Source organism: Drosophila albomicans, chromosome 3 (genome assembly GCF_009650485.2).
Source record: "Drosophila albomicans strain 15112-1751.03 chromosome 3, ASM965048v2, whole genome shotgun sequence".
In the NCBI taxonomy this organism is placed as follows: domain Eukaryota; kingdom Metazoa; phylum Arthropoda; class Insecta; order Diptera; family Drosophilidae; genus Drosophila; species Drosophila albomicans.
The window spans coordinates 32,721,960-32,741,561 of NC_047629.2; the positions used below are offsets into that span (position 1 = coordinate 32,721,960).

The 19,602-nt window shown below is 39.1% G+C and overlaps 10 protein-coding genes across 12 annotated transcripts; 6 read left to right on the forward strand and 4 right to left on the reverse strand.

Annotated features, from left to right (window-relative positions):
• LOC117572809 (dynein light chain Tctex-type) lies at window positions 1-754 on the forward strand. Its single transcript, XM_034255915.2, has 2 exons — window positions 1-391; window positions 447-754. Exons 1-2 carry the CDS (start codon window positions 76-78, stop codon window positions 704-706), a joined length of 576 nt encoding a protein of 191 aa, XP_034111806.1. The 5' UTR covers window positions 1-75; the 3' UTR covers window positions 707-754.
• Window positions 755-890: 136 nt separating this feature from the next.
• On the forward strand, window positions 891-2,504 carry LOC117572804 (DDB1- and CUL4-associated factor 13). The gene is made up of 3 exons (XM_034255905.2): window positions 891-1,037; window positions 1,089-1,803; window positions 1,860-2,504. Exons 1-3 carry the CDS (start codon window positions 968-970, stop codon window positions 2,410-2,412), a joined length of 1,338 nt encoding a protein of 445 aa, XP_034111796.1. The 5' UTR covers window positions 891-967; the 3' UTR covers window positions 2,413-2,504.
• Window positions 2,505-2,605: 101 nt separating this feature from the next.
• LOC117572807 (sugar transporter SWEET1) lies at window positions 2,606-6,424 on the forward strand. The gene is made up of 3 exons (XM_034255913.2): window positions 2,606-2,973; window positions 5,386-5,791; window positions 5,852-6,424. The coding sequence occupies exons 1-3, from the start codon at window positions 2,804-2,806 to the stop codon at window positions 5,966-5,968; spliced, it is 693 nt and encodes a 230-aa protein (XP_034111804.1). The 5' UTR covers window positions 2,606-2,803; the 3' UTR covers window positions 5,969-6,424.
• On the reverse strand, window positions 6,355-7,527 carry LOC117572805 (deubiquitinase OTUD6B). Its single transcript, XM_034255906.2, has one exon. It carries the CDS (start codon window positions 7,356-7,358, stop codon window positions 6,438-6,440), a length of 921 nt encoding a protein of 306 aa, XP_034111797.1. The 5' UTR covers window positions 7,359-7,527; the 3' UTR covers window positions 6,355-6,437.
• A 127-nt stretch (window positions 7,528-7,654) lies between these two features.
• Window positions 7,655-10,019, reverse strand: LOC117572810 (uncharacterized). Its single transcript, XM_034255916.2, has 4 exons — window positions 9,627-10,019; window positions 9,235-9,337; window positions 8,642-8,760; window positions 7,655-8,570 (listed from the first exon to the last, which is right to left on the reverse strand). The coding sequence occupies exons 1-4, from the start codon at window positions 9,676-9,678 to the stop codon at window positions 8,296-8,298; spliced, it is 549 nt and encodes a 182-aa protein (XP_034111807.1). The 5' UTR covers window positions 9,679-10,019; the 3' UTR covers window positions 7,655-8,295.
• Window positions 9,975-10,818, forward strand: LOC117572811 (protein Z600). Its single transcript, XM_034255917.2, has 2 exons — window positions 9,975-10,053; window positions 10,120-10,818. The coding sequence occupies exon 2, from the start codon at window positions 10,534-10,536 to the stop codon at window positions 10,798-10,800; it is 267 nt and encodes an 88-aa protein (XP_034111808.1). The 5' UTR covers window positions 9,975-10,053; window positions 10,120-10,533; the 3' UTR covers window positions 10,801-10,818.
• A 61-nt stretch (window positions 10,819-10,879) lies between these two features.
• LOC117572808 (gonadal protein gdl) lies at window positions 10,880-12,173 on the forward strand. The gene is made up of 4 exons (XM_034255914.2): window positions 10,880-11,429; window positions 11,483-11,519; window positions 11,581-11,875; window positions 11,932-12,173. Exons 1-4 carry the CDS (start codon window positions 11,309-11,311, stop codon window positions 12,073-12,075), a joined length of 597 nt encoding a protein of 198 aa, XP_034111805.1. The 5' UTR covers window positions 10,880-11,308; the 3' UTR covers window positions 12,076-12,173.
• A 151-nt stretch (window positions 12,174-12,324) lies between these two features.
• LOC117572806 (peptide methionine sulfoxide reductase) lies at window positions 12,325-14,318 on the forward strand. 3 transcript variants are annotated; one of them, XM_034255907.2, is made up of 4 exons: window positions 12,325-12,490; window positions 13,279-13,472; window positions 13,594-13,854; window positions 13,914-14,318. In XM_034255907.2, exons 1-4 carry the CDS (start codon window positions 12,440-12,442, stop codon window positions 14,146-14,148), a joined length of 741 nt encoding a protein of 246 aa, XP_034111798.1. In that variant the 5' UTR covers window positions 12,325-12,439; the 3' UTR covers window positions 14,149-14,318. The 3 variants fall into 3 exon arrangements, with proteins under 3 accessions (XP_034111798.1, XP_034111801.1, XP_034111799.1); XM_034255910.2 differs by having other exon boundaries at window positions 13,279-13,460; XM_034255908.2 differs by lacking the exon at window positions 12,325-12,490 and adding an exon at window positions 13,076-13,211.
• A 2,876-nt stretch (window positions 14,319-17,194) lies between these two features.
• On the reverse strand, window positions 17,195-17,924 carry LOC117570345 (uncharacterized). Its single transcript, XM_034251900.2, has 2 exons — window positions 17,802-17,924; window positions 17,195-17,750 (listed from the first exon to the last, which is right to left on the reverse strand). The coding sequence occupies exon 2, from the start codon at window positions 17,705-17,707 to the stop codon at window positions 17,357-17,359; it is 351 nt and encodes a 116-aa protein (XP_034107791.1). The 5' UTR covers window positions 17,708-17,750; window positions 17,802-17,924; the 3' UTR covers window positions 17,195-17,356.
• A 390-nt stretch (window positions 17,925-18,314) lies between these two features.
• On the reverse strand, window positions 18,315-19,185 carry LOC117568759 (protein midgut expression 1). Its single transcript, XM_034249595.2, has 2 exons — window positions 18,996-19,185; window positions 18,315-18,603 (listed from the first exon to the last, which is right to left on the reverse strand). Exons 1-2 carry the CDS (start codon window positions 19,046-19,048, stop codon window positions 18,411-18,413), a joined length of 246 nt encoding a protein of 81 aa, XP_034105486.1. The 5' UTR covers window positions 19,049-19,185; the 3' UTR covers window positions 18,315-18,410.
• Between the last annotated feature and the right edge of the window lie 417 nt (window positions 19,186-19,602).

Sequence of the window (19,602 nt, forward strand, 5' to 3'; positions counted from 1 at the left end):
CTAAGCTGAGATCAAATAGAAACTATTAGAAGCGCTGCTTACACGTAATAAATTCATTGATGAATTTATTTTAAAATGCCGCTGTTCGGAGCAAAGAAATCTACACGCGCCAGCAATGCATCGGTAGCTGTGAAAAGGTCGCGTGCTTCTGTTCGCTCTCCAGGTGCTAATACTACTTCAGGCGACATATTGACGCCTAGTGGACAAAAGATTGCATCTAATCAAAGCAATTCTGATTCTGATCCCGATGAGGATAAACATCCCGAAGTATCCCCGGCTACGGATGTGACCATTTATAATGAATACGAAATGGGGCCTGCATTTGGCTGCAAGTTTCCATTGCCATTTATACGATTTATGGTCGAACGCCTAATAAATCAAAAGTTTAAAGGTAAGCTCAAGAATCTGTTGCCTTTTGTTGTTTCTTATAAATATTGATGACACAGGAAAGACTTATCAACCGGGAGACGCCGTCAAGTGGGTGCGTGAAGTCGCTGATGAAGTCAATTTGAAAATGGAAGGGATGTGTCGTCAACCACGTTACAAGCACGTCATACAAGCGATTATTTATCAGCAGAATGGAGCTGGATTCTTTTGTGGCGCTCGTGCAATTTGGGATAAACTTGCTGACGATTATACATCACTTACCTTCGATGGCGGCACTTTTATGTGCATTGTTGTTATTTTCGGTATATATCAGTATTAAGTTGAGCTAAGCATTAACTAAATAAGCGAATAAATGAACGAGCAAATATTCAAATTCAAATTTATTGGCGCCAGTTAGCTGCTCGTTGAAGCGAATACAATCGATATATCGATATTTTGGGCAGATGGGCCCCTTATAAAATGCCGTTATATGTTGGTATATTATTTTTGAAAGCTAACGGTCACACTGTCACGCACATGTGTTTGTTTTCATTTGTCTAGCGAGTTTTTTTGTTGATTTAAAAGTGAGTGCGATTGTAAAATGAAGGTAAAAATGATAAGTCGCAACCCGGACAACTATGTCCGGGAAACTAAGCTGCAACAGCACAAAAGTAAGTTATGCATCAAGTAGAGAAACCTTATATTAACTCTTATTCTTTCAGTTCCACGAAACTACGATCCAGCGTTGCATCCACTTGAGGGCGCCAGGGAATATGTGCGTGCCTTAAATGCCACCAAATTAGATCGTGTGTTCGCAAAACCATTCGTGTGCAACTTGAGCGGACATCGTGATGGCGTCTCCTGTTTTGGCAAACATCCCAAGCACCTCTCGACACTGGCCACCGGCGCCTACGATGGCGAAGTGCGCATCTGGGATTTGGCGAATCGCAGCAGCATCCGCAGCTTTGTAGCTCACGATGGATTTGTGCGCGGCATTGCCTATTCCCGCAATGGCCAGCGTTTCTTCACAGTGGGTGATGACAAGACCATCAAGGTGTGGAACGCTCAAGCTCCCGAATTGGGTGAGGAGGAGGAGCCTGTGAATACGATACTGAGTCGGCACATACTGCAAGGCATTTCACACAATCGAAAGGACAACAGTTTCGCCACGTGTGGCGAGGTGTGCGCCATTTGGGACGAGCAGCACAACGATCCTATCAAGACCTTGAAATGGGGCGTTGATACACTGCATACCATTTCCTTTAATCCTGTGGAGACTAATATACTAGCCTGTTGTGCCAGTGATCGCAGCATTATATTGTATGACCAGCGAGAAGCGCAGCCACTGCGCAAAGTGGTTTTGACGATGAAGAGCAATAAATTGGCCTGGAATCCCATGGAAGCATTCAACTTTACGGTGGCCAACGAGGACTGCAAGTAAGTGAACCTAGAGAACAGACGAAGAATGTCTTTAACGCACTTTTTGTTTACAGTCTCTACACATTTGACACACGCAAACTGCAGACGCCGCTCAAGGTGCATTTCGATCACGTTTCCGCCGTCACCGATGTGGATTATGCTCCCACGGGCAAGGAATTTGTCTCGTCCAGCTACGACAAGACGGTGCGCATCTATCATGCTCACCAGAGTCACTCTCGTGACATCTATCATACCAAGCGTATGCAACATGTCGTCTGCGTTGCTTGGTCTTTGGACAATCGTTACATTTTCTCTGGATCCGATGAGATGAACATACGTATGTGGAAGGCGAATGCATCTGAAAAATTGGGCGTTGTGCGACCACGTGAAAGGGCCAACTTCAACTATCAGGAGGCGCTCAAGGAGAAATATGCAGCGCATCCGCAAATCAAGCGGATTGCGCGTCATCGACAGGTGCCGCGTCATGTGCTGAATGCGCAGCGCAAGATGCGTTCGGTCAAGGACAAGGAACTGCTCAAGGAGGCCAATGTGCGCAAGCACTCCAAGAAGGGCACAGTACCTTTCGTTAGCGAGAAGAAGAAACATGTCATACGACAGGACGTTTAAATAATTTTTACAAAAAAAAAATCGTTTTAAGTGCTTTCTTTTATAATAGTGTAACAATCAATGATAATCAATGAAATTCAATTTAAAAATGACGTGTACGTGTTATCGATAAGCGACTACGCGCGCAACAGCGATAAACGATAAAGGGCTTATCTAGCGCATTTCGTTTTATAAAAGGTGGACAGCCCCATATGGGGGCCCCGCAGTGTAGTCAGTTGTTAAGAAGACAGCAGCAGCTCGCAGCTCGTCTCGTTTTAAGTCGTTAAGTTTTTTGTTTCGGTTTTTACGTTACGTTCGCATTTGTTTTTTTGTACGCAATTACAAGTAGTTGCCAAACGAGTTTGTTTTAGAACATAATATTACTAACACAGCTGTCTGACGCGGTATTAAAATGGACGCACTCAGCGATATATTAGCGCCACACTCCGAGCTAATTGGTAAAATAGCCGGCACAATAACTACTCTACAATTTCTGTCCGGTGTTTTTCTGCTCAACGACATTCGCAAGAAAGGCAGCAGCGATGTTTATCCCGTTGGACCGTTTTTGGGTGGTGTTGTTCTGTAAGTACAAAACAAAACAAAAAAAAAAAAAACGAAAGCAAAACAAAAACAATACATAATGTCGCCTCGAATTTCGTAATAAAAAAGTGCCTCTTAATGCTCCAATGCACACACACACAAACGCATCAATAGATAAATTGCGACCGTGGGCAATTGATTTAATCGTTTTATACCCTTTAAAAATTGGCTAATGTCCATTTTAATTTATCTGATGATTCTAAAGCATATTGCATGTGGCGAATTTAAAATAATGACAGTAATCATTATTAGCTTTATTTTGAAAATAACATTTATAATTTTATATATTATATATTTTGAGTTTTATGATTTTATTCAAACTCCCTAATACAAATAATATATATTTAACTCAAAGATTACTATTTCTTAAGAGCTTAAAATGTCAAATATAGAATTCTCTCAATTACATAATTAGTTCATTATTCACTTTCCCTGATTTCAATTTTATTTTACACGTAAACAAGAAAATAAGTAAAACGCAGGGTATTTTGTAGTCGATCACGTTGAGCAAGCGCATTCGTACCCGTATTTTAAATAGTCACCATGACTGCCAAATGACGTTTGCCTCAAAGAAGAGTGAAGAAGTGCCAAGGTGAAAGGATGAGGGAGGAAAACAAATAATAGAAAAAGAAGTGAATCTCCACGTAGTTCAAGGTTTCTATTGAATTTTCGTAGCCAAATCAAATCAATGACAATTGACGGTTACATAAATTAGTTCCGCTTTTCAGTTCTTTTCTAATCTGAATTATTAAGAGAACTTTAAAGTAAGTTCTTAGCACACACATTCCTCTTATCAATGCTATACGTCAGGCACCACGTACAACTTATCATTTTTTTATTTTATATGTATACACTTATAGTACACAATGATTTGGTATGCTCGAGTTAGTCTCTCTTGTCTATCGCTTCCTTGGCTTAGCTAATCAGTCGGACAAACCCATATTGTTGTGTGTATTGTATACATATATATCTCGGAGTCTCTTACTACATCGGCCTTGCCCATTCTCCACGTGCTCGTTGTGGCTAATGGAAATGCGAAATGTAAATGAACCTTAGCCTGTTCTACATTTCTCCCCTTCCGTCCCCAATTTCCTTTACCAAATGACCAACTGCCACTTGACATGCAAGAATCAGCGAAAAAGGCGCAACAGTTGCGTGCTAACAGATTATTTAGCTTTTTGGGGTTGTTGTTGGGGGGGGGGGGGGGGGTTCCATAAAGCTTTTATTGTTGTTTACCATTTCCCAGGCAACATAAATGATTTGTGTGCAGATAGGGAGTGTAACTTTAGCATATTAAAAAAAAACTAAGGCACTCCTTATTTTTAAATAAACATTTATTCTGGGGTCTTTAAGTAAACGAAATTTGGTTACTATAAATGAATGATTATTTATGCTGTTCTAATGTATTATAGTTCGCTCTTATTGCATCCAAAGAATCTTTTATTAATCTACAGAGTACAGTTCATTAAGTATTATACATATTTTGTAGAATATATATAAACGGGGTCTTTATATTTATCTCGGATTGTTAACGTAATTCTCAAGTAATAATAACTAAAGTTACAATCTCCATCTAAATTATATGGTGCTCGTATAAAATGCTACTTAGATAGATGATATAGTAATCTAATACTCAGCTCATGTCTATTTTATTGTCTAACACGTTTCATGAGAAATTAAATAACTGCAATTCTTTTCTTACGACTATTTTCATGTTAGCAAATAGAGAGAATGCATAGGATAATTACATATATCATATTATTTTCCCAATGCATGTATTTTTTCTTTTTGTTAACTCTAATTATTTTGTTTGATATATAGTATATTTCATTAAGAAATTTTGACTACATATTTTGTTGCCATGTAATCTTCATCTTTAGAAAATATCTTAAGGGAACTTGCTTTATCATTAATATTTTCGCTGATCGCATTTTCCAAATATGTCGCAACGATAACATATAATTGCAATATCATCGATTATAGCCACAAATTTCAATGAATGAGCTTTTTTAAATCAAGTGGCTTGCTTCGTCAAATGATAACGATTATTAATAAAACAGCTACGTGTTCATTGTAAAGGGAGCCAATTAGAGGTCTCGTTCCCTTATCAATGGGCGACATGAAACTGAGTTTCTCGTTATGAAATTCAAATACATGAATACATACAAATCAATAAAAATATATCGAGTCATTGCAATGGCCTATCAATTATGTGAAATATTATCCAAAAGCATTTTGCTAATATGAATTTATTAATCGAAAAAAGGGAAATTTTGTTTACGAATTAGGACTTAAAATCTAGATTGATTTGTTTTGCTTAAAGTACTTTTTTCTACCCTTACTGTTTTCCTTGAACTGGTAATCTTATTTGTATATTTTACATCTCAACCTCAGCACCGTGATGAGCGTAAAACTGGGTCAAGCGATGGGCGACCAGCCGATGATAAAGGTCAACATAATTGGCTTTGCCATCAATACGGTTTTCATGGTCGGTTTCTTCTACTACGCATCGAGTGAGCGAAAATCTAAGATATGGGCTCAGATTGGTTACGTCTCCTTGTTCCTGCTGGCTGTCATCACGTACGCCAACTTTGAGGATCCCGCCAAGCTTGAGTTCCGTCTGGGCATGTTAATCACCTCGATTCTGGTCTGGTTGATCGGTTCACCGCTGCTGAACATCCCCAATGTGATCAAGAAGAAGAGCACCGAGGGAATGCCGTTCCCCATTATCTTTGCTGGTCAACTTGTGGCCACAGCCTGGACTATCTACGCCATTTCCATCCGTAATCATGTCATGGTGGTAAGTGTTGAAATCGGTTCATCAAATTAAAGATTATGTCAACTAATGTATTTTATATAGTTCCAGAACTTGTTCCTCTGGTCCTTGGGCGGCATTCAGCTGTTCATGTTTGTGTTGTATCCCAGCAAGCCGGCCAAGAAAACTCCAAGCAAGAAGGCCAGCAAAAAGGAGAACTGAACATCCCAAAAACGAACAAAATGGTTCCATGCAAGCAACAAGAGATTAAACTAAATTTTGGAATCGAGAATACTAATTGTTACTTCTTGTGGAAGTTTCTTACAAGTCGCCACAGATTATATTTTTGTCTAAACTATATAGTATGAATGTAAGCTATATATTTTCTTAGAACAAAACGCGCTAATAGCAAATTTGGGAAGGAGGCGTCGTCATCACTAGCTAAGCTTTTACTTTACAATCCAAAGCGCATTTCAAAGGATTCAACAGTTGTATATAGATCCTTTAAAGTGCAAATTGTAACTGCAAAGTATGCCTAAACTAATCTTGTTAATAATTAAATTAATAACATTTTGTACAAAAACAAAACGTAACAAAACTATTTGCAATTTTTGACAATAATTCAAATCTTCCAATATATATTAAATATCAATCAATAAAAAAAGGTATTACATTAAATGCATTTGTGAGTTTATTTGTCCACTGGCAACGTCGAGTTATAATGGGCGCCCAACTGGTAGATATGTCGATGATAGCAGATCACAAGTGGAGCACCGCCAAACTCCTCCTGACCCAACAAAGTGGCAGATCCCTCTGCCTGAATGACTTCGATGGGCACGCGCAAGAGCGACGACAACGCCTTCAGTTCAATGTGTCCGCCCCAGGCATGAGTCTTTGCGATGTCATCGCAGTATGCCTCGAATTGCTCGTCGTTCAGCAGATCTCCTGTCTCCGGATGCGTCATGTAGCAAATGAGCGAATCCTTGTGAGCGCGCACATAGTTTGCAGTCTCTTGACGCAGCTGCTGCACACTGTGGCCGGGCAGCGCATTAACCTGAAGCTGATGGCGCACAGCATGATAAAGACAGTCACCATCGGAAGCAATCATGTGCAGCGTCAACTGGCGACCACTCAACTTGGCAGTGATTTGTTGCAGTTCAATTTGCTTGGGAGACGGCTGATTGGCCGCATTCTGCAATTCCACGCGTATCTCCTGCGCACGCTCGCGTGCTTCGCGCTCCTTTTTGTTGCGACGCTTCTGCGCCTTAGACACACGCTGTTGTTGCGTGCCATCCGCATCCTCCTCGCCATTGTGCACCTCCTCTTTGTCGTTGTCGTGATCGCTCTCGGCAGCTGCAGTTGCTGTCGGCTCCGCGGAGGCAACACCCGCGAGCTCTGCCTTGTGACGCTGGTCCATCTCGCTCTCCAGACGTGTCATCTCCTCGAGAAACTCCTTGCGCTTGTTTTTGTTGTTCTTGGGCGCATTCTTCTTCATCGCCTGCAGTTTGGCCTGCAGCTCCTTGCGCTCACGTCGATGGCGACTGGCCACATCCTCCAGCGTAGTCTCAGCTAGGCGTGTCTCCAGCTCACCAACGGCTTCCACGCAAGACATTATTTATATTTATTTTTATCTAAATGAGACTGGAAATGTGTTTGCCGGCTCACAGCTGTGCAATGACGCAAGCGCAAAATGCGCTACGTAAGCGCAAAAATGCGTTAACAGTAAACGTAACGTATACGCTGACAGTGCTCAGTTAACAGCAACCGTTGTGCTCTGCTCTGCTAAGTTAGTTAACAGAGATAAGAGCTCAATTATTTAAATTTTAAAATTCTGATTTCCAAAAAAGCAATTATTATTTCTTTAATAATTATACTTAGTAATGGTACAAATGAAATGCTGCGTAAAAGTAGTAGTTTAGTATTCGTTTCCTTTATTTTATTTTTACATAAATTGCACAGCATGCTAGTAAAAGTTAACAAATATTTTGTTTGTCGCGCTATTCTAACGAGCTTACGATCTACTAAAATTACGAAAAACTTAGAATTTTGTATGACGTCAGCTACAATTTTAAAAATGTGCACAGCTTTGTTTAGTTGTGCATTTAATGAATACATTGAATTGTTCATTTGAAGCAGCTGGCAAGCGACCAGAGAATAGACACTATATAATATTGCGATGATCATTCTCTTATACAACATTTCTTAGAGCATAAAACTTAACAGATTTGATATTTAGTTTAATATGACAGAATCATACAATGCTTTCGTTTTGTCGTTTGTATCGAATTATTTACACGGCCAACAACTAATAGTGTGATGATTCATTAGTTTACTTTTACACACTAAGAAAATAATAAAATAAAATAATAAAAAAAAAACTTTATATCATTCATATAGATAAGATTGCTCTATATGTGCCCCGTATCAAATCGCTACCTCTATAAGTATATGTATGTACCATATTATAACTAATGTCGAAATGAAATGTGAAAAATAAGGAAGCACCGACTAGACAACTACTCTAGATTGTGGTGGCCTGGATTTTCAGTCTAAAGGCTTTTGGTAATGTTCTGGAACAAGCGACGTCCCCACCACGACTCCAAATCGAATGGCTTAAAGTCGTTCAGTGCCGGACTTGGTGGCTCAACCCACACAGCGGGCGCAGCCGATGCCGCCACAGGTGTGTTGGCTATAATGCTGTCCACAGGATTCGGATGCGATGCAGATGATAAGCTGCTGGCATTGTTGTTGTTCGCATCAGCCTTGCCATCGGCCTTTGTTGAGCTCGAATCATACGGATTTTGTGCGACCAAAATATTCCAAGCTATACAAATTGAAATCAATTTGAAATCATCAAGAGAGCGTTGTCGTGAGAGAGAAATTAATTTGTCTTACAATCGTTTATATAGCGTATGATTTCCTCATGCTGTGGCGTTATCACCTCGTCCTCAATCAGTTTGGTGGGCGTGATGCGCTTGGAAGCAAAGCTTTGTTGAAACACCGGACGCGGTATGCTGCGAATACAAATACAATTACATTAAATACGCGTATTAGGCAACAGTGCAAGTACGCTCTTATATTTATAAGAAAACGCATACACGCACAGATACGCATGCACTGCTAAGTGAGCACTTATGCAAACATGCGACACGCACATGGGGGCCAAGTACAAAAATAAATCACTTTCAAGTAATGGAAAATCTTATGCCGGGCACTCTTTTTTCTTTCTTTTTAGTCTTTGTGACGTAACGAAGTCAATGTGCCTGTGCTGTTGCTACAGATAACCGGCAACACTGACCCACGTGTTCTCATCAGCAATTCAGAGTTGCTCAATTAGCATAGCAGTGCTATATACAAAGGTCGTGCCATGGCTGATATGCGATAAAACAAAATGATAGGCAACCAAGCCGTGAAGCAGAAGTCAAGAGAGTGTGTGCATAAGCCCCCCTTCCCCATCACACAATGCGCTCAAACACATGTCAACTTACTTTTTATTCTTCTCGGGACTGTTCAAATCAAAGTTGTTGCTGATACCATTTTTCTTTGTGCTCTCCTTGATACTCTCAAACTTTTCAAAGTTTTGCGCTAGACCTGCAAATAGAATTTGGTTTGTTATTGTTTGAATGCAAATTCAATTTGCCGGTAAAAATCACAAAACAAAAGAGAGAAATGGAGAGCGAGCCCCTTAAGAGAGCGCCCATTTGAGAGAGCTTAGCAGTGGCTGCTGCCTCTGTCGGCGGCAACGGGCTTCGACAACAGCGGCGGCAGCGCAGCGTGTTGTGACATAACAGCAACACTTTTTTGCAGTAAGGGCCGCCTTCCCATTGGGGTTTATTGTACTTAAAACACTTTACACATTTATTGCGAGTACTAAACTTACCGCGGCGGGTTTTAGCAACAATTTTGCTAGGTCCCTTGTTTACAGTGTACATGACAAATTCGATTTTGTTTGTTGTTGTTGTTGTGGCTGTTGTTCTTATGCTTTCCTTTTGACTGACGTTCGTTTTGTTTTTGTTTGGTTTGTTTGCTTTATTATTAGGAAATCATATGATCCAGTGAGATATGTACATATATTTATATGCAACTGTTGACAAGCTTCTCTGGCTGCTGCTTCTGCTTTCTTCTCATTTCAATTGAATTTCATGTTGTTATTCAAGAGTTACACAATATATTCTCAGTTAACTTTGACTGATTTTTTTATTTATTATCTTTACACCGTTTGTCTATGCTTGATAATTAATTTCTCTAGGTAATGTCACTACGAGTTTTGTACAAATCAATTGCTAGGAATTTATTGCCAATTATTAGTGAGTAGCGACCGATTTGTCTGCCTTCTCGAATGCTTAATACAATTGTAACGTATCCCACTGCAGCAATAGCTCCACACACTGTTCACTGCTCTCTCACACTCACACACTCGCACACACGTGCACTTGAATTCTCAACAAAACATATGCTCCGTGAGGTTCAGTGTGTACACGCTAATAAACTCATAAAACTTTCTACCTGCGCGCGTACTTTCAAACGCATTAAAAAGGGATTACGCGTTTTTCATCGGAAAATCCGGGAATTTTATTGCCCTCTTTTAGATGACAGCTGCATCGCAAATTTTCTGCAAATTTCCCCATAATTTTTGATGGTTTACAAAATTTGCGTGGACATCAACTGGATATAAAAGGCAGTATAATCTATCTGGAATATCAGTAGCAAGTCAACAGTAGTCTACAGCACTAACGTTCTCTCATCTCAAAAGTTCTCATTTTGTATACAAAAGCACTTTGAAAATCATGGACAACACTGAAGCTATCCAAATCATGCAGCGTTTGAAGAGCTTGAAGATCGTTGAAACTCCTCGTCAGCAACAGCGGGAAAGTGGCCTTCGGGAATGTCAATCGGAGATTGTAAGGAAAACGCAGGTGCCTGCTACTCCCTGCATGAGTGCATCCTCATTTCAATCGGAGCTGAAGAAACGCCGCAAAATGAAATTGAATCGTGTCTATAACTATGAGTCCGATATGCATTTCATTAAGGCCCGAAAGTCTCTCAATTTTTAAAATATTTGAAACTACCCCTGTAATCTTTTTCCTTAGTAATAATCTCCTTTGATTTCAAATCAAATGTAATTTTTCTGAATTTTAAATAAAAACTTTTTTTTGAAAATTTAAAATTTGCCCGTTTTTTTCTGAATATGAGTTTTGACAAATTGATTGTGGTGACACTGGCGTTGCTATTGTTATCGACATTGGTTACTTCAAGCAGCCAGTGTGACAATTTCGCTCGACTTTTTGCATTGGCAGCAAAACAAATTAAAAAGCAAAAATTAAATACAACAACGCATTAATTAGACTTTTCGAAATATTTTTGTTAAATAAATTAAAAGCTGAAAACACAGACTTATCGATATGTGGCTGGACAAAATAATTAGGGTCACACTTCAGCTGCTCATCATATCAGCCCTGATTGCAGTAAAACAGCTGCTTGCCAATGAATAACGAAACAATCAGTTTTATGTTTTTATTACAATAAGCCGAAACCTTAATTTATTATTTAAGAACCGGAAATATGGAAGACACTGCCGTTACTCAGGAAGGAAGCTCCAACAGCAGCGAACCGCTTAATGAAGCAGAGGAAAAGCCTCAACAACCTTCGCCGGAGTTCTTGCAACGTAAAATTTACTTTCTGAGTAAGTTTTTGTTGTTGTTCGTCGGGAGCGCTTTATTTATAATTTCTTTTTAGTGGATCAACTGAAGGCAATGCATGCTGAACTACCAGAGTGAGTATACAGTCCAAAATTTAGCTGAGAACCATAATATTCCGCAATTAATTAATTGTAGAATACTGCAAACTCGCATCTCCTACGATTTGCTCACAGAACTGGCAAATTGTGTGTTAAATGAAAGCATCTTCGATATAGTCAAGGCTCTTATGGAATTACAGCATGTGACAGAAAAACATTTGATACAAATGCGCGCACAGGTTGAGAATGAATATGAAATCGAGGTCGCCGATTGGCGTGCTAAAATCAAAGATCCAGAAGAATTGCAGCACATTCTAGGACTTATGAAGATCAAACATACCAAAAAGTTGGTGGAAACTGATAAGAAAATTGTTGAAGTGCTGGACCAGAAGGCAAGTAGAAAAATCATTTTGTTAAAATAATGAAAATAATATAATTGTTTCTTCAGGTTTACGATCAACAATCTATGCTTCAAAAGGCTGGCGTACCTGGCTTCTATCACACGCAAAGTCCGAAAGAGATCAAAATACAGATGTTCTTGTTAGATTTCATTTTACGCTTGAGTCGACTGAAATACGAACCCAACAAATAGCAAACTGACTCAATATAACTTAAGACTGTTGACCTAAGATATTAAATAATTAGTTGTAGTTAGTAAATGCCATTAAAAACATTTTAAGCACTGTACAAGCTTTTTCTCATTGAAAGCTCAAGTTCACGAAACAGCGCATGCTCCGAAAGCTTAGCAACATGCTGCGTATGTTGCCGGCTAAACTTTTACCGCGGCCTCTCAAGTTCACAGTGCACTCTCTTTTTAGTTACTCTCTCTGGGTGGAAAGAGAGCGCTATCAATAGAAAATGCGCGTTGGCGGCAGCTATAAATTGAGTGCAAACGCGTCTAGTCTTAACAGTTGCTCGATATTCTCAAGCCACAACACTACAAAAATCTCAAAAACATGTCGCTGACAATTACCAAAGATGTGTCCACTCCTGAGCTCAAGGATCTGGTGAGTAAAGATGTGAAAGCTAAAGTGTAAATATCGCGCAACAAAAGAAATATTTAAAATTCCTCACATCAATCAAAACTTCCGCCAAGTGCTATGAACTCATACAAGGCCGTTAAAGCAAATTTTTAAAGCTTCTATTGTCGGGTAGTTTTTGTTTTATTGCTTTGCTCTCGTGCGCTTATGTTGGCAACTTTTGTTTTGGCCAGCTTTAGTTGCTGCCCAACAGTCCAAGCCACAACCGCCACCCGAAAAAATGTTCTCGCGTCTGTTTCGTAACTTTAAGGCAAGTTCAAATTATTAAATATTTTTGAAGAATGTAGATAAAAATTATTTAAAAATTGTAACAACACAAAAGGCATAATATTAGTTTAGCTTAACTTTCGTTTTCGATTGCAATTTATTAAAAAGCGCTTCACCACCGTTGACCTTGATTTCTCTGCTGCTACATTGACGTCGACTGCGACTGCAACGTCGAACAGCTGTGCAACGCTGCATCGCTGAAAACAGCTGAGCTGCTTTGAGAGAGCGAGAGCTCCACAGTGAAAAAGAGCAGCAAAAGTGCAGAGAGCGAGACTATTGACTGCAGTTAACGACGAAACGCCGACGAAACACAGAGTCGAAGTCGACGTGCCGAAAGTTTGTGTAACATTCGTTTGATTTCAAGTTCTGAGATATGCGTTGTTTGCCAGGCTTTGGCTACGGCCTAACCTTTCTTTTTCTGGTGTGCTGCGATACGAGTGCATTGAACTTTAAGCCTCTTACTCATCAATTGTCTCGTTTCCTTGCAGAGCACTGTGCGCAATGAACAAAAGGAGTTGAATCTTTCGCCGGTGCACCGTTTGAACGTGAGCCATGCCACAGCCACTTTTGGCATGGGCTGCTTCTGGGGCGCAGAATCGCTGTATGGCGCAACGAGGGGCGTGCTACGCACCACAGTGGGCTATGCTGGCGGCCAAGCGGAATTCCCAACGTACCGTAAAATGTAAGCACTTTGCAACGGGACATTAATTGGCCTAACAAAAATTTCCCCTCTCTCGCCCCTGCTTCTTTGCCTAACGCTTTTCTATCTACTTCAACTAACCAATCGACTCAACTCTATACAGGGGTGATCACACTGAGGTCTTGGAGATTGACTATGATCCCACCGTGGTCAGTTTCAAGGAGCTGCTTGAGCTGTTCTGGAACAACCATGAGTACGGTCTAACCACGCCCATTAAGCGTCAATATGCCTCGTTGATTCTCTATCACGACGATGAGCAAAAAGAAATTGCTGAAGCTTCCAAGAAGGAGGAGCAAGTGCGTCGTGCTCCCGAAGTGATTACCACGGACATTGCGCCCAAGGAGAACTTCTTTGCAGCTGAAGAGTAAGTTGCAGAAATTAACTTGCAATAACTTCCCATACTTATTTGTTCTTTCCTCATAGCTATCACCAAAAGTACAGACTCCAGGGTCATAAGGATCTCGCTGCTTCCCTCAATCTTAGTCCGCAATTGCTTCAGAGCAGCTATGTGGCCACCAAGCTGAACGGTTATCTGGCGGGAGTCGGCGGCATCGAGCAGTTCAAGTCCGAGGCTGACACCTTGGGCCTGACACCAACCCAGCGCCAGTACTGCAATTATCACATTGAGCAGAACGAGGGTCAGGGTCTCTACTGCTGACCGCGCTTCATAGATGTTAAACGTAGATCATATACTTAGGGGGGTAATACTAAAGACATTATATTTTATAATTAATTGTACTTTGCCTAAAAAAACAAAGTGTATTATTTAGTCTTAAACAAATATTCTAAAAATAATATAAAATAAAATATACAAATAAATAATTCAAACATTTCTTTTTTATTCTTTTCATAATGCCTACTTTGAGTAATCATGATAATTTATTAATTCAGCCTCAGGGTAAAGGTCTTCAAAAGTTAAGCAAACAATACAGTGCAATTTATTAAATAATGCGCCTAACAATATGAACCTCAGATTATTCTTCTATGCCATTTAAATTAAGTAAACAATTATAATGGCATTAATGTTATTATGGTATCTCTGGAAATAAGAGATTTTGGCACAAACAAGTCATAAAGAATTTAACATCTGGCTACATAATATAATTCCTTTATGAACCGATCAATTATTCAGCAGATTTCACATAGATGTAGAGTACAAAATTATAAGTTCGATTTCATTAATATATTTTTAATATAATCGTAGAAGTTATATATACAATTTTTATTTAGGGGCAGGAATAGAAACATTGAATACTTTAAATTAAATAAGAATTGATTATAACGAGGAATTAAAAAATAAATTAATACCTGTTCCGTGACATGATAAATAAACCTTATAAAACACAGACATATTTTGTTCTTTTAAATTTTAAGCAAATAATTAAATTTCTAGAAAAGGCTTTTTCATATGTATATGGACACTTAGTAAGAACTAAATGAAAACAAAGCAATAGTCATACAACTCTGTTTGTCTATCAAGAAAATAGATCTAATCGAATACCGATTTTCTATTAAAAAAAAAATGCTGGATCATGGACTTATTGATAGACCAGCCTGTGACTGCATGCACTATTTCAGGGTCGTAAACAAGACCTCAATGACTAGCAATATGGATGGATCGAAAATGGCAAACAAATAAAAGATATCACCCCGATTAAAGCACTTGAGGTTCTTCTAGTTTGTACTACAATATAATGATATTTCATAACGGAATTACAATATCCTTGCATCTGTAACTTTCCCGTCGAAACTGATTAAAACATTTCCATCGTCAAACAAAAGCACAAACGTGCCTCGCATATAGCATAGTAAGTATGTAGGTACTTGCTTATAGCACATGCCGTAATCCCCTAGCCCCCACACAAATGCCCGTACCCCCAAAGCACAGACAAGTTTTCGCTCTCGCTGTCTCTCTGTAGACGCCCCGGTTTGTTTCCCCCCTTCACACCGCCCCGCTGCTTAGACTTGTACTCTCTCCATATGGCAGTGTCTAGCGTTGCGACCGGCCGCGTGTTTGCTCATTGATGATAAAGTCAAAGCGAATTCCCAGCGCAACTCTGAGTTGTTTTTTGTTTACAACATATGAAAGATTTAAAATGTATTTCTTTAAATGATTTGGACACCTTCGAAGGCATCGATTGTCCTGGAATTTGGTCAATCGCTAGATATGACGCTGATGTATCTGATTTTTCAAGAATCAACAAAATCGGAATATCCGTGGGGCAGCTGTAAATTTTTGCGATTTCACAGGATTCTAACCATGCAATCCTTTTCCGCTTTGGCTGGCCTATAGATATGGTTCACAGCTAGCTTTGGACCAAATTTCAGTCAAAACGACCTTTTAGTTTTTCCGTAATGATTTTTACAAATATTTTCGTGATGAGTTTCTTTCGATCGTCAAGTTCCGGACACGCTCTTCGATCGCTTGATAGAAACGAGACGAGAGATAAATGCCGCAGTTGCTGTTGTTGTCGGACTAACATTATAGCATTGTAATTTCTTTGGGGCACAGGAATAGGGCAGTCGGCCCTAGGGAAATTCCATAAGTAGCGCCTCATAGAAAGGTCAATGGGGGTCGCGTTGCAATCGAAATGATTTGCATAAAGCAAAATAATTCCTCGTAATGCCCTGATTTAATTTTGCAATTCATTATTTCAATAAAAACACCACAAAGATTTTATATAAGATTTTGAGCATAACGGAACTGGTTTATAAATTAATTAAGCCTGCTGATTAGTGAAAATTTGTGAAAGTCATGCATTTGATAAATCATTATAAATAGAGTCTAGTGCAGCGAACTATCTCAAGGATTAAATTTCCAATAATAACTTATAATGTGAAAAGTACATAACACGATTAGCTAATCATTCCAAGGGATCTGCAGATTAAAGTTACCTATCGTCAAGCTTATGAAATCAGTGGACATATCATCAAGGTTAAGGAAAGACACTTGAGAGATTGGCAAGGCCAAATGGCGTTGCTCGTTGCGAATTTTTATCAAGGCAAGAGAATGCTTAGTGCCGATAAAAGAAAAGGGCAATGCTCTGATACGTATTCGACTAAATTGAGTTCTTTTCTCTAATCAGTCTAATAAAAAGCTCTTAACATTTCGCGAGCACAAATTGTTATCTTGACTAATAAACATTTTAAATTGCTATAAAGTGGGGACTTTGTAGTAGAGAATTTTGGGATAAAGAATAAGTTCTAAAATTAATCTGTGGTATACTATATTAAGCAATTGTTGCATGCATTATTAATCGAATTGTAGTCAAACCCACTTAAAATGTGCCATTCATGATTATTCAGATTGCGATCAGAATGTCATTCACTAAGGTATATTAGGTATATTTCTACATTTGTTTTAATCGCAGCTTAATATAAACCTTGATATAGTTTCTCCTTCTCTCTGAATCAGTTGGGTTTGGTTTTTGTTTTATTAAATCCTCCAAGTGTAACACAACCAGAAGAGAGAATTAAATTAATTAAATATCTAGTATTTTGGAATAACATTTTTATCCAAATTTGGGTGCTTTTCCCTTGTCCAACTTTCACTATCTATGAAATCTTTAGAACTCTTACCCACAATACAATGTTATGCACATTATTAGAAATGATTCTTATCTTGCGCTTTGCATTTGCTGCCCCCATTTTCTCGCTGTGTAATTGACTCAAAGTAAAAGCTCATTTTTGTATATTTTTATAGGTTTGTATATTAGCTAATAAAATCACCATGGCATACTTTGCAGCGTTCGCTGTTTTTTACATCTACTTAAAACTAAAGCATAAATCTCGGAAGCACTTTGAACCACTAGAAAATCGAAAGGCAGTTGTCGATCACATATTCTCTCACATAGTATCCATCATCCCTAAAGGCGCATGGTGAGACGTCGCACAGGAGGACGTTGCTCTCCCTCGTGACGTTCACGGCGCAGACGCAGCAGTTCCTTGCTCTGCTGCTCCTTCTGCAGCTCTTGACTTCTGGGCGATAGATCTAGCTTCGATGGTGCGATAATGCGGCGACAGATCACAAACTCTGGCTTATCCTTGAACAGATTGAGGCGACGAATGCGCACCGATCGCTTAGGTGTGTCCACCCATGTAATATCATTCACGGCAGTGTCCATTTCTTGTTCCTTGGTTTCGGTAGTATCGATCAACATATCCTTGAACATGTCTTCCACGGCAGAGTAATACATTGTTGTATTCGCGCTGGACATTGTTGCGAGGAGTTAAAAGAACCTGATGTTGAGCGGGCAAAGGCTGAACTATGATTGACGTGAGAGGAGAGTGCAAGACGCAGTTTATACTCACAATGCACAGACCTCAGACTTTAGGCCACCAGCCATTTTTCAACCCTCGATGCTGTCGGGCGACTACCTGACCAGCCCAACAACAACAGCAGGAAGGCAGAAATGTGTATACGGGGAAACTCCGTTTACCTAACAGCTGCTCGAGGACGAGGGTTTTACCCAGCGGGCGTCCTTCTCTCTCTCTCTCTTTTCTTACCTAGTTCTCTCTCCTTCTTTTATGCTCTAGGGTCTAGAGCTAACGCTGTCTATGCGTTGGCTAATTACGTTTCCCGGAAAAATATACGACAAATATTGGCAAACTTCGATGAATCATAAAATGTTATTAGCGTCGCTTATCGGTCGACAAGAAACCAAAGCCCAAACCGTACGGAAAGAACCATTTGAATAGGCCATACCAACTACTATTTGGCTCAGTCCAAATCGAGTGATAACGACAAAAACCCCAGCATAAGAAGTCTCTGGGCTCAACGCACGACAGATAAGATTATGACAGAAACACAAGGCAGAGATATGATTAGGATTCGGGTATTAGTATTATTTCTTATTTCGTTCGATAACTAAATTACTACAGTATATGACTTATGATATAAATTCTTGGCGTGCTTCCAAATCAGTATTCCTTATGGAAGTAATCGCGTATACTACGCTTAACAATGGGAGCCATCTTTTGCAGCGCCTTCGTTGAATCGCCGTTATCCTTGTTGTGGTAGACTGTGAAGTAGACGATCAATCCAATGATCACCGCCAGGAGTATTACTGAGAAGAGAATGCTACACAGCATTTTGCAGGCACATGAACAGCAGCTAGAATGTAAAAGGAAAAAAGAAATTAGTAATTAAAAACTGGAATTCAAATTAGTGAATAATGAAGCGCAGTTTGTGCCAAAAAAAGACAAATTAGTCTGTGTTAACGAACTGAGAATACTCGAATTTCAAGTATTTTCGGTTCTATACTAAATACAGTTTATGCAATGATCAAAGTGAACTATATACTATAGTATTGAGATCCACAAATTACTGTAGAACTTTTTCACTGAACATTTGTAATAGTTTTTAATCCAAGCTGAACTCCATAAAAACGCTTATTAAAAGTATTATATAGTCTATGCTATATCATACGTCGTCTAATGACTGTATTTTCACACCTCGAAAATTGGTCTGGTTGAGTCACAATATGAAACACAGTCAAAACTTACCAGCAAACCACTTTGCCAGGGCACTTAAGGCATTCACATAGAGCGTTACACATTTTGAGAAGTGTTGCGTTTATTCCTTAATATAGGTGTGTAAATAAATATATATATATATATTGAAGTATATATAGTATTAGCCTCTCCGCGTCTGTGTCGAACGATCTGTCGTTGGCCAAAACAAAATAACAACTGAACCGTTCGTCGCTCACAATTCGAGTAGAAATATTGAGGCGTTAAAAGCTTTAATCATATCGGGGCGCAGTAGAATATAAAAAAAAAAACAGTAACAATCGACTGATAACAAGAGTTTGGTAATTAACAATGGGGCGAAAAGAATGCCTACTGACGAACCCAACTCAACAACTGAGATATAAATGACTGAACTCATTTCCGAAACCCTTTATCAGACATCTTAGATGAGTAAGATCTTAAAAATAGTCAACATAAACTTGGGTACAACATATAATACTTAAAGAAGAAATTGTATTCGATTCATCTATAAACTGATAAAAAGAAATTAAAGACACTATCTAATAAAAAAAACCAATTCAGAATTATAAATTGTAATCAAATCAATTTCATCTGAATGATACTCTGACGCATAGTAAAT

Coding starts and splice junctions, on each gene's coding strand:
- LOC117572809 (XM_034255915.2), top strand. CDS start 76: ATGCCGCTGTTCGGAGCAAAGAAATCTACACGCGCCAGCAATGCATCG. Junction 392..446: donor AATAAATCAAAAGTTTAAAG/GTAAGCTCAAGA, acceptor TTGATGACACAG/GAAAGACTTATCAACCGGGA.
- LOC117572804 (XM_034255905.2), top strand. CDS start 968: ATGAAGGTAAAAATGATAAGTCGCAACCCGGACAACTATGTCCGGGAA. Junction 1,038..1,088: donor TAAGCTGCAACAGCACAAAA/GTAAGTTATGCA, acceptor TTATTCTTTCAG/TTCCACGAAACTACGATCCA. Junction 1,804..1,859: donor GTGGCCAACGAGGACTGCAA/GTAAGTGAACCT, acceptor TTTTGTTTACAG/TCTCTACACATTTGACACAC.
- LOC117572807 (XM_034255913.2), top strand. CDS start 2,804: ATGGACGCACTCAGCGATATATTAGCGCCACACTCCGAGCTAATTGGT. Junction 2,974..5,385: donor TTTTTGGGTGGTGTTGTTCT/GTAAGTACAAAA, acceptor TCTCAACCTCAG/CACCGTGATGAGCGTAAAAC. Junction 5,792..5,851: donor TCCGTAATCATGTCATGGTG/GTAAGTGTTGAA, acceptor TATTTTATATAG/TTCCAGAACTTGTTCCTCTG.
- LOC117572805 (XM_034255906.2), bottom strand. CDS start 7,358: ATGTCTTGCGTGGAAGCCGTTGGTGAGCTGGAGACACGCCTAGCTGAG.
- LOC117572810 (XM_034255916.2), bottom strand. CDS start 9,678: ATGTACACTGTAAACAAGGGACCTAGCAAAATTGTTGCTAAAACCCGC. Junction 9,338..9,626: donor TGTTGCTAAAACCCGCCGCG/GTAAGTTTAGTA, acceptor TTCTATTTGCAG/GTCTAGCGCAAAACTTTGAA. Junction 8,761..9,234: donor AGTCCCGAGAAGAATAAAAA/GTAAGTTGACAT, acceptor TTGTATTCGCAG/CATACCGCGTCCGGTGTTTC.
- LOC117572811 (XM_034255917.2), top strand. CDS start 10,534: ATGGACAACACTGAAGCTATCCAAATCATGCAGCGTTTGAAGAGCTTG.
- LOC117572808 (XM_034255914.2), top strand. CDS start 11,309: ATGGAAGACACTGCCGTTACTCAGGAAGGAAGCTCCAACAGCAGCGAA. Junction 11,520..11,580: donor ATGCATGCTGAACTACCAGA/GTGAGTATACAG, acceptor AATTAATTGTAG/AATACTGCAAACTCGCATCT. Junction 11,876..11,931: donor TTGAAGTGCTGGACCAGAAG/GCAAGTAGAAAA, acceptor TTGTTTCTTCAG/GTTTACGATCAACAATCTAT.
- LOC117572806 (XM_034255907.2), top strand. CDS start 12,440: ATGTCGCTGACAATTACCAAAGATGTGTCCACTCCTGAGCTCAAGGAT. Junction 12,491..13,278: donor CTCCTGAGCTCAAGGATCTG/GTGAGTAAAGAT, acceptor GTTTCCTTGCAG/AGCACTGTGCGCAATGAACA. Junction 13,473..13,593: donor TTCCCAACGTACCGTAAAAT/GTAAGCACTTTG, acceptor AACTCTATACAG/GGGTGATCACACTGAGGTCT.
- LOC117570345 (XM_034251900.2), bottom strand. CDS start 17,707: ATGTCCAGCGCGAATACAACAATGTATTACTCTGCCGTGGAAGACATG.
- LOC117568759 (XM_034249595.2), bottom strand. CDS start 19,048: ATGTGTAACGCTCTATGTGAATGCCTTAAGTGCCCTGGCAAAGTGGTT. Junction 18,604..18,995: donor CCTGGCAAAGTGGTTTGCTG/GTAAGTTTTGAC, acceptor TTTACATTCTAG/CTGCTGTTCATGTGCCTGCA.